The 12,386-nt window shown below is 35.4% G+C and overlaps 1 protein-coding gene across 8 annotated transcripts in view; it reads right to left on the minus strand.

The window, feature by feature from the left end:
• LOC122567226 (serine/threonine-protein phosphatase 2B catalytic subunit 2-like) overlaps positions 1–12,386 on the minus strand; it is a 232,276-nt gene that overhangs the window by 43,192 nt on the left and 176,698 nt on the right. For all 8 annotated transcript variants that reach the window (XM_043725577.1, XM_043725576.1, XM_043725583.1 and 5 more), the window contains exon 6: positions 5,623–5,762. In XM_043725577.1, coding sequence (XP_043581512.1) covers positions 5,623–5,762 — 140 coding nt within the window. The remainder of the gene's footprint in view (positions 1–5,622; positions 5,763–12,386) is intronic.

Genomic DNA, 12,386 nt, shown 5'->3' on the forward strand with positions numbered 1-12,386 from the left:
ATAAGCTTGGTCGAGCGCGTTAACACATTGTTGACCGGTCATGGGTGAACTCGTGTTTCTCATGCATAAAGTTGAGTTGTTCGATTTTATATAAAATAGCACGCGTTAGTTTTTTCTGTAAAATAACCGGTCAACGATGTGTTAATATCTTTTACTCTGGCGCGTTGTACGGATAATTCCTGGTATTTATATCGTTGCTGCCGTCATCCGTTTGTTTTTCCTTTTAAGTAAATTTATCATTATGAGTATGGATGACGATTCGAGGATCGATGTACATGGAATTAAACGGGATTAAAATTCGAAATTATTCAATTTTCGTTGTTATAGGTGTGCGTAATCTCTGCATCACTGTACTGGGGCATTGTATATTTTTGTTTCAAATGTAAATGGGATTACAGAGAAAATCGTCGAGTGTAAGTTGATAAAGCAATTTTGTTAAAGTAACTGCTATATTATCTGCACTGAACATTTCATGAATATTAATAATGATATTATTGAACAGAAATGTTGTATACTCTCTTCTCCAATTTTTATATCAGAGTCATCATGTGAAAATCTAGAAATCTCATTTATTTTTAGTTATCAAACTTGTTAACGATCAGACAATGGTAATTATTCGTACTATTTACTTTTAACTTGCTTACTTTATATTTTCATCGCAAGCGGTAGTTTCATCTCTTAAGATAATCCAGAAAATGATAAACAACAAAGAGTGTTTCAATTTGTTAGAAGTAGTAAAAATAAAAGTCTACTTTACTCGCAGTTCTAACGTTTTACAGTTAAATAAACGCCAATAGCTCGAGTAGCTATTTTTCAAGTAGAAATTATGCAAGATCGAAGATCGTAGTTGAAATTGGAAATAAATTTCGTGAATGGCGAGATTAAGAAAGAAAAAGGAATTGTTTAAAATCTTTGGCAATTATATGTGGAAACGAATGTCACGAAGCAGTGGCTTTTAGCACGATAACTATCCCACAGGGCCATCAGCTTCTGGCGAATGTGCAATTTGTATGAAACGACGCGCTCGTAGTTTTAATGGCGAACAACGATTCAGTGCTCTCATAAATCCGCTCGTATCGGCCATAATTAATGACACATCGCGGTACCTGAAATAATGAGCTATGTAGAATCCATCATAAAGCCCTGTGTGACTTGAATTTCGATATTAAACCAAAATAGTCTCTTCGTTAACAGAAAAACTTTATACCTTTGATGACTTAATTATGAATATTATTTTCACGAATTAATAGGAGATTTATAAGAATATGAATATGAAATCATATGGTTGTTTTTCATTCATAGATAATTGGAATTAATTTTTCACAAGTGAAACGAATGAATTTCACATTTGATAAATATTCGATTTTAATATCTGCGTAATTAGCAAAATTAACGTCCAAACGTTCAACGATCGAATGACTTACTTGTATAAAGATATTTATTTGAAAGAAGTGGCACGAATAATTCTAAATTGCAAATAATAATATGTGTAACGTCATTACTTCTTTACTTTCCTAATTTATGCAGTTAATCAGTGTGGCTTTTCAGCGGTTTAATTGGTCACTGTGGTCGTTGTGAACGGTGCTTAAAGGTAGTTTGCGGCCTTGCCTTTACCTTGGCTCGAACGTTTCTCGCGGCCCTTGGCCACGTCAGTTATAGGCGCGCGAAAAAGGTCAGTCGACTGACGTCTAGCGCTTAATTTGTTTACACGAACACACCGGCCGTGTTCGACGTAGAGGCCAGCGATGCTGGCTGTCGTAACAGCCTTCGAAACGCTGTTAAACCATGTCCGAATTCGGAGAAAACTTCGTAAAAAATGAAGAAAGAAAAGGGGAAAATTCCAGAAAGATCTTCAAACTTTAATTTTCTCTTCTTCAAAGGCCAATTAATTCAAGATCTTCAAACGTCAATTAATTTTAATCCAAAATCATACATAGTGTCTCGGAACATCCAAAGTCTCGATATACCCAAAAATTCACGAAAATGTCACTTAACAAGTAAACGATTCAGTAGCCACGTTAAAATCAATTCCATTTATTGAAAGAACTAGAGAAAAACGACAATGTTACGAACACTACTTTGTTAAATTTATGTAAAAATCACATACGTATGTCTTCAGAAGATAAATGAACATATGAAAGTATCTACGATAAGTGTGAAAAGCGAGTACGCACCTTAGCGGCACGAAATTCATGCAGTAACTCTCACACATATGTTGCACAAATTGCAAATTGATCGAAAAGATGTAAAATATGTGGCAATTGTCATTTTTGAATCTCACTGTATGCAATAAAACTATGAAATTCATAAGAAATAAAATCAGCCAATTTGTCTCTTAAGAGAGAGAGAAAGACAAAGAGAGAGAGAGAGAGAGAGAGAGAGAGAGTCAGTCAAATTTGTCCAGCCAGATCGTATTGTATAATTTAGTGTATGCGTCGGGTGGCCGATATTTTCGAACGAACGAGCAATATTATTTTCGACCGTACGTCGATAGATGGTGGTTTGTCCCGAAATTCGCGTCAATTATGTACTTTATCGAGGACGCCAATGTAGAACAGTGGATGGCTTTCAGTAGAACGAGTCGACGCATGGTCAGACAACCGGCTGGGATTTCGCGACTAAAGCAACTTTGTGTGCCGCGAACGAATTTAAACGAAACACAATTGCCCTTCATTAGCCAGGCTAATTGCCGGCGGAGACCGAACGTGCCCTAGTTAAATCGTAGTTCGTAAACAACGCTAATCAGTCGTCGTGTAATTATTGGGGCTTCGATGGAAAGGCACGCGTTTGGCCAAGCCGACTGGAAAATTCGTCATCGTGCTACTTGTAATTTTACCATTTACCACGAGGTGAATAGCTTTTGAGTAAATATTCGCAAGATTGCGTCGTTCAACGATTGTTTAAGTAAATTATGCTTGTATGAAAATCATAATTTACGTGCTAGATATTGGGCAATTAATACTAACCTTACCAGACACGGTTAAATGACTTGTTTCGAAATTTAAATCTAAAATTATACCTTCATCTAACTTTATGTAAATTATTATATTAATCAAAATTGAGAAATTAGTGTTAATAAAGGAATATAGTAAGTAAATAACTTTCGTGTCAAATATAGGATAACTAGTGAGCGATTTATTACAATATCTTGTTACTTGAACAATTAATTACCATGCAGTTAATACCAGTATCTTGGTCATTCATATTCATATTTGTAGCCAAGGTATTTTGGAAGCGAACACATTACAAAGTTGGATAGGCGTAGTTACAAAACAAATTATATGTCAAGGGTTTAATAGTTCGGTAAACACGTAGCTTTCAACATCATGGTGAAAATTCGACGAGAGGAGGTTGCATCAGGAATTTCATTTAAGTCGAAATTCGAAGAGACACGTTCGATTGAAACGACACGTCGCGTCCTGTTGTCTGCTCAAGCGTATTCAAGATATTCAGAATGGAAAAATTTAATAAAAATGTTATATTCTATTGTACATTCTACTTTCATGAACCGATCATTTGCAATATCTGCGAGTGTTATACTTTTGAAATTCCATGTCGTCGTCCGATCTAACAGGAAAAGTAAAAATTAAAAGAATAAAACTTTTTAAATCGAATACTGCGGAAAAGTTAAATGTATTTTTTCGAAAGTTTCCAGAAACTTTCTACAAACTTTTAATTAAATCGCAAACAATGATTCGCAGCAATACGATAATATACGAGATTCGGAGGCGGAAATAAACGAGTTAGAAGTCACAAGCAGCGTTCGCGAAAAATTGTTCGACTCGGATACATCGATTTTTCATGAAATATAAAGGTGCAATGTGTGGTCGTCATTTACGTTATTTCTATCGTTCATTACTATTTCGATGCCCGCGTCTACTTATAAAACGTTGATCTACTTTAAAGTAGAAAAAAAGCGTCGTTCATCTCCTTGATTAAAATGCTAATATTTAAACGCCAACAGCCAGTGGAGTTTTTCGCTCGTTCTTGTCCATTCATTTATCAACGGGACACAAAAGAATTTAAAAAGATACAAAATGTGATTCAAAAGTTTCCTTTGTCCCTGTCAGAATTATATCGCCGATTTTCTTAATAGATTTTCCGCATGTCGTGACAGAAAGAATTCCTGATACGTGCAAAAACTTCCATCGAGCTCGGTCAAAGGAACCGCCACCCGAATTTTATTTGATCGTTTTGACGATTAGTTAAAAAAATCACGATTGATACACTGTGGACGTTTACGGCAATTTATATCTTTATGAACGTAATTAGTACGTAATTTAAATATTACACGTAATTAGAGCGGAAATATTTATATAATTTGACATTTTTTTTACATTGCTAATATTCTACATTTCCTTAGTATTTTTAAATATTATGGCGGATATTTCTTTATTTTATTCTTTAACATGTTTTTTACACCTTTAAATGGATAAAAATTCGCAGTTTAGTCATAATTAATAGAATACTATATTTCAGACCTCCTATAATTTTCATACATTGCGTATTCTATGCATTTTCCTAGCTTTAAACGTTCCATAAATTCATAAATATCAACGACTTGGTTACTAATTTCTTTGAAAAATGTAGAAAATAAAGCAAGGTAAAATAAAAATGAAAATGTCGTCAGTCGACGAGGGCGTTGACACGGAATTTGCTGTAAAGCCGACTCGTTTGGTGTTCCACGATCGCTTTCGAGTTCGCGACGAACAAACGGCTGGCTAATTATTCGGTGAATAGGATCAAGGGACGAGGGAAAGTGGAAGAGAAACGTGAAAGGCTGTGAGAGATTTTCCGAGGGACAGAAAAGCGACGGGAATGTTCTATAAGGGATGAAAAGAGGTAGGTTGTTTTTAACGTCGCCTAGCAAAGTCATAGTCTGACGTTTTATGGTTTTGAGAGATTAATGAAATAAAGTCGCGTAGCCAAAAGCCAAATTAAAAATTCGCTATTAAAAAATTCACCAAAAAGGTACACCTAACAATGAATTGTACGATATGATCCAATTTGTGAAAAATATATAAAAACATCTCTCAGTGGATCATTCTTCGTCTGTAAACATATATTTTCTTCTTTAAAGAAATCAAATATTCCCCATTATTCTACGTAGAAAAGTAGATATTAATAGAAAATTATATACTCGTTATTTCTTCTTATATTTATTAATGTGTTGGTATTTGTTAATATAAAAATATATACTCATACTAATATACATGTATATTTCTACTCAAAAAAGTGTAGTAAAAGAGCGATGAAAATAATATGGTGCTGGAAAAATATTTAGTTGAAATCGTTCGTACTCGTTCATTATCGATTTGTTTTCTAAGATTTCTTATTAATTACAACGAAAGGAAAATAGATCATTTTATATGCTACTATAAGGGTGAGATTATTTGAAAAGAAAATTGTGCAATTACATAATCTATACAACTACATTATTGCACTAACGTGAAAAAATATCGTTCTAGAAAAATAATAAACTTTCGTTCATCGTCGATTTTACCTTAAAATTTCTCTCTAGCTCTAACTAGAAAGCAGTGTATTATCTTGCATATTGCTATATTGTGTATTATATTTTAATATAATAATTAATCTACATGTAAAGGAGCCGTGTTTACTTACCTGTAAAAGTATGAACAACCCCTAACGCTGTTGTGAGAGAAATGTTCGGCGTTCTTCTCGTTGCCGAAGTCCTCCAATGGATCCGACCAGAGCAGATCGCACATCGGCCCGTACGCCGGCGGCTCTTTGAACCTGTCCAACTGAAACAGCAAAATCAACATCGATCGAATTAGTCGAAGGAACAGGTTTCCCTGATGCAGTCATCGTGTAAACGCGTCACGTGTCTAATTATCTAAACGCTCGAATGTAGCGAGGACTCGTTGCTCCAAGCTTCTAATTAACGCGGCTGTGTGTTTTGACATCGACATGTGTACCTCTGCCATAATCATTTCTGATTAACTCTAGAAAATCATCGGATCTAATATCCTGTTTCCCAACAGCTTTATCATATAACTAACATAGAGTAATGTAGCAACGCGAAGATGTAAAAATAATTCGAGATTTATTTGCCGGAAATGCAACAGTTACCTATTAATAATATTCATTTTATACGTGGTCTAATGGAAATAAATGTACGAAATAAGAGAAAAATAAGAAACGTTCGAATAAAATGATATTAGGAAACGACATCACCTTTTTAATTCATTGTGAATATATAAATACGTTTTAGTTGTATGAATAATTTTGTTAGTTGAAAGATAGCTCCGAGAAAGAAACGTGTAGTGCAACAGTTCTCTTGCATCGATCCATGAAATGCATAAAATTTACTCCACAGTATATCGATCGATATTATTTCATTTTATCTCGCGATATCCTTTTTCACCCCTAACCGTGTTATACGTGTTAAACATTCAAGTTCTCATAGAAAATTCAATTTCTTTAATTAAGCAATTAGTAATAATTCTATTAATTATTTAGTTTATTTATCCACCAATGGCGACAATATTAATTTTCCTGATTAAACGACAGACATTGAGAATTTCTCACGAACGCGCCAACATCCGCAGTCAACTCGAATAAACACAGTAACCATTTCCCTCTGGAAATCGATATGAAAACCACTGAATCGAGTTCCGATGACAAGGAACTCGACTATGAGGTTCGCGTGTCACTTAATTGCGCGTTATTTAATTTACTCGCGATCGAGGATTCGTTTAAAATACCCCGTGAAAGAGAAAAATGAAGAAGAAGAGGAGAAGGAGGAAGGAGAGTGGTTTACGCTCTCTCGATGGAGAAACTAGGTAGACGAGCCACTTATTTACTCGAAGGAGATACATACACACACATACACACGCGCGCATAAAAACACACACAGGCGGAGAGCTAGGAGGAGAGCAGATTCGCTTCTGGAGTGGTGTTTCCGCGTCATAAAGCATTCACGAACTCTGGCCTAGATTTATTCCGGGCTTGTGTCGAACCGCTCGTTGGAATCAAAGAAAAATCAGAGAAATTCCAACCCGGTAACTTTTACCCTGCCTCTCGTTCGAACGGCTACCGAAACAACCACGCAAAGACACATCTCACAGGAAGGGAAGAAAAATTTAAAATATTTCAACAATATCAGTGGATCGGACAGCTAACGCCCTATTTTTCCCATGTTTCGCTCTTCGACTTTCTATTATATTCGTGTTTCACTCTCTTGTGTGTTCCATCGAGCGTAAATATAACAAAAGGAAAAAAGGGAAGAGATAGCTTGGAAAATATTGAGATCCAAATGTTTGGAAATTAATGGAAAGAAGTTAATTTTAGTGCAAGAGTTGATGGTTGTTTGACTAATTGGATGTTTATGAGACGAAACAAATTTAACAACAATTAGCGTTGCAAAGTTTCCATAAGAACAAGAAGAGTAGATAGAAATTGATGCAGAAAATGGCCGTCAATCAATTTCCACAACCTCTAACTACAAAGCATCTAAAGATTCAAGTATCTGAAAATTAATTAAAATAATTGAATTTTGGTCGAAGATCTGAAGTTCCTTTGATTAATTATGAGATAAAATAAATTTAGCAGCAACTTTCATCGCGAAGTTTTCATCGTGAAATAAGAACAAGAAAAGTGGATGAAAATTAATGTAGAAAATCCCCGTAAATCAATTTCCAAGCTTAAAATACAAAGCATTTAAAGATTCAAATATTTGCTGATTAATTAAAGTATTGAAATCTTACTTTAAGATTTGACGTTCCTATGATTAATTAGAAGATAAAATAAATTTAACATCAACTTCCGTTGTAGACTTTCCATCGCGAAATAAGAAACAAGAAAAGTAGATGAAAATTAATCTACAAGATCTCCATAAATCACTTTTCAATCTCAAACTACGGAGTGTCTAAAGATACGAGTATCTGAAAATGAATTCAAAGAGTTTAATTTCGATCGACGATTTGACGTTCCTTTGGCCAATTACAGGATAAAATAAATTTACCAACAACTTTCATCGCGAACTTTCCATCGTGAAATTAGAACAAGAAAGGTAGATGAAAATTAATGAACAAACTCCTCGTCAACCAATTTTCAGCCATAAAATGCAAAGTATCTAAAGAAAATGAGAAAAAAAACCCTAAAAATTTAGTATATGTCTTGCGATTACTTGTAAACTAGCGTAAACTTGACAGCAAATAGAAACGAAAAGAAGAGATTGGACGAACAGGAATCGCGCGTCGACCATTGGAAAGGGAAGTAGTTTACAGAGGCTCTCGGCGTCGAAACGTTTCCAATAATTATCCGGTCGTAATTACCCAACTACGAGAGCTGACTTAACGTTGACGTATCGACGTTGTCTCACTGTTTATCGTGCAGCGGAGACCTCAGTCGTGGACTACAAGTTTTGATCATAATGGGTAACGCTAATTATGTTCAATGGCATTAGTTCTCAGCGCACAGTGGCTGGCTGCGTGTGCCTTACGCACATGGCTACAAGTATGTATGTATATATACACACAATATATGTATATGTATATGTATATGTGTATATACACACATACACGAAGGAAACGAGAATGCAGTTTACAGTGTAACGAGCAGTTCGCACCTAATAATAGCAAACGTAATATTACCGGCGTTATTACCCTTGCCAAAGTAGCTTCGTCGTTTTCGCCACTAAATCCGCTTTAACTTCGAAACGATCGAATTGGACGACGAAGTTGATTGCATTCTATTGGTATTGCCGGTGTAAATTGTTGCGTTTGTCCCTTTGGGAAAGGAAATTTCGACGGAGGATGGTAGATTATTGAAATTCATTGAGGTTGGGAAATTAAAAATCGGCAACCTGAATTGTTGTACTGTTTTCTTGGAAAAAGAAAATGCGACGGAGGATGATGGATTATTGAGATTATTATTAGGGCAGGGAGATTTCAAATCTGAAATTGATGCGTTGCTGCTTTGAAAGAGGAGAGTGCGCTGGCGGATGCTGGATTATCGGGATTTATTAGACTAGGGAGATTTAAAATCTGAAACAGTTGCAAGAGAAATTTTGCTTGTCGTTAAATAAAAATTATGGTCATTGTGTTAGAAATAATGTATTATGTAAATTTAAGCGTTATTACTTTGGAGAGTAGAATCGAGGTGCATTATTAAATTATTAATGGTAGATCGTTGAAATTATTAATGTGGAAAGAATTTAACACTTGTAGAACTCCGGTAGTTTATAATTACGTTCGCATAATCTGGCGGCAGAAACGTAACAAATTTCAACAATGGAAATATTCATAGTTTTTAAGTCGTTTCTTTTGTGTCACCTTATTTTACTTTCATTTTATTACAGTTAAATTCAATTAAATTCCATAAAGGGAAGTCTCTAATTTGCATGAAAAAATTTTTTAATTAAGAAGGAAGAGGTGTTTCCGCGTACACTTTAATGAAATAATAAGCGATTTTAAAAAGATAGCGCCAGGCATGTTAGCGCGCGCCACGTCTGACTAGACGCGTTCCCTTTTCACTTACTCCTGCGTCACACGCGTACACGCTGTATTTGGAATTAAAGTTCTAGTTTATTAATAATTAATTATTCCGATTTATTTATATAATTAATAATCACCTTCTTGATAGTAGTAAGAAGATCATACGGATTATGCTATCAAGAATACTAAAAGATATGTTTTAAAATAATAAAAAATACTATAAAGACGTGGTAAAAAAAAAGATTGCAGCAATAAAAATATATGCCAGAAGAAGAGAATTATAAACGTAGAAAAAATGGGGGGGGGGGGAAATATCAAAAAAGTTGTTGCAGTAATTAAAATAGGGGAAAATGTTAAAAAAGGAGTTGCATTAATTAAAACAGGAAACGAGACAAAAAATAATATGTAAGAGAATTAAAATAGAAATTGTGGCAATAAAGGACGTAGTATAAGAACACAAAGAGAGAACGAAAAAAAAGGTTGGAAGTAATAAAAAAATATACCAGCAATAAGTAATTGCTGGTAGTAAAAAAAGAGCAACATATGTCGCTACATGTATTGCAATAGTAAGAAAGATAGCTGAAAGAAGCGCTAAAAAATAGAATTGGAAGAATAACAAGTAAGCGACAGAAAGAGAAAGCAAAATACAAATTTGAAATAAGAGAACGGCGTATAGGTGTCTACTTAGAAGAAAGAAGAATAAAAATATACAAGGGCGCTACTAAAAAAAGAAAGTTGCAAGCGGTATCTGATAATTCTTCTCAACTTTCTGTCAGTTCGCACCAACATGATAAACTTCGACGTTCGATCGATCTTTATGGTTTTATTAAATTTCTACCACCAGCTACGACTATACGGACTATACTCGACATAATCGCGCTAGTCTACCGCAAGCATATTGCACGTGACAACGTCCAAGTCACGTTAAGAAGTTCTATCCGGATGACTGCCAATTGGTACACCGTACAAAATATGTATAATCGTGTGTTGCGGTGGAATTTCTCGGTTAGCCGAACGAAATACGACGAAAAAGAGGCGGCGACACAGCGGACGAATCAGTGGCCAAAACATTTGCCATTGGGCAAAGTTCCCGTATCGCATTTTCTCATCCTCGAACTATAACAACGCGTACGACATCCGCAATTCTACTTTTACCTGGCAGCCAAGCCAACAATCGCGTATCTTCTGTTGTAAATTTTCGTAGTGACAGCCGTCAGAAGCAATGAACAATCGTTATACACGTGTACCGAATACATACATATGCGTTTCAGGTGATTTTGGTGGCAATGCAACAATTTTGGCATTTTTTATTACGTTCATTTTGCTCAACTAGCGATATTATGGCATCGTATTACAGTGATAAACTTATACGAAAGCTGCGAGGTAAAATTGCAAAATGAAAAATTTAAAATTGTTACTTTTGGGTATCGTTGGAAAATTTCGATAGTTTTGTGACTGGAGTCACTCGACAGATGTGCTTCAATAGATCAGGATTTTCTGGAAAATTAGTCGTTATAATGTTATACCATGCTATGTATATTTAAACAAGGAAGATGCAACAAAGGATTCACAAATTATTAAAATTATGTAATTAATGAACTGTCATTGAACTGTTTAGTCGATAGCTTAGATTTGTGAAACGGGAGAATCATGAGAGGACATGCACGCGTTCGGTGGGATTGTCGACAGATAGAAGATAGAAAAAGGAAGGTAATTTTGTAATAAACGAAGGTAATCCCTTGCGCGTGCACCATGATTGCTTGCAATTTCCACTTTTTTTCATCGCGAATGCAACGAAGGAAAAAAGATGAGAGAGGATCTGAAGAAGAGCGGTGTACAGGAAACGACTCAAAGGGAATAAAAACGAGAGAAAAAATAAAGGGGAAACGGAAAAACACTCTTCCATCAGCCGGAGACAAGTACCAACTTGTACAAAAAAGTACAGTATTCTGCAAAAATCTTACACCATCCCTATCCTATTGGTTTCACAAAACGAAGAAATGTTGATCTCCAAGTTTCTCAAGTTTTGTATGTCAGATTTTTAAAAATTAGCAAATGGCTACTATTACCATCTACAAAAAATACTTGTGTTCATTCACTATATATGCAACAATTGTAAAACAGAATTATTTAGATAAAATTAAGTAGAACATTTCCGACAAATACGACTAGAAAAGTATCTTCGTTTGATGCTGCAAGACCTTTGCACCGCATGATACATACAACTGGGATGGGGTGAGAAAGAGGGAGAGTTGGAAGAGAAGGTTTGCATCTGTTCCGCCAGATTACGAGGTATTTCTCGTGGGAGAAACAGGGGTAGTTAACCCTCTTCTTTCAACTGCATCTCTTCGTTCATCGTACTCTTCTCTTTCAGCTGCAACAATTGTGTGGAATAAAGCAAATGGTGGGAGAAAGAAAGAAAGAATAAAAGAGCTGAAACCAGATAAAGTTCGACCGATTGAAAATATTCGCCGAGTATCCATAATAATTTGCATCGACGGCTATCGGTTGTTCCTCTTCGATATTTTAATGCCGCAGGAAGGACTTGAATCGTCCTATTTTGAGCCAGTTCCTCCAACAGTACCGGTATAATTTTAATAACCGCAGAAGTAAAATATTTGAAAGCCATCGTTTTACGAGTTTGGCGGTTACAATATAAAATTGACCAGATTCTCGAAGTCTGACGCATCATCGTCCTCTTATCATTTAAACCACCCCCGTACGCACATACAAATATGCACTAAAAAGCAAATACTAGCTGTCAGTCTCCACTGTCACGTCCTTGAGAGCAATTTTACAGCACCTTCGCTTTAAACGAAACGTGCGAACACTTCAAACATCGCTTTTACCATAATATCTTTCATAAACCACGAAATTCCTTTTTTTTTCACCCCTAACATCTGCCATTCACGAAACCATAAAATCTCC

This window comes from Bombus pyrosoma, linkage group LG4 (genome assembly GCF_014825855.1).
Source record: "Bombus pyrosoma isolate SC7728 linkage group LG4, ASM1482585v1, whole genome shotgun sequence".
Lineage (NCBI taxonomy): Eukaryota > Metazoa > Arthropoda > Insecta > Hymenoptera > Apidae > Bombus > Bombus pyrosoma.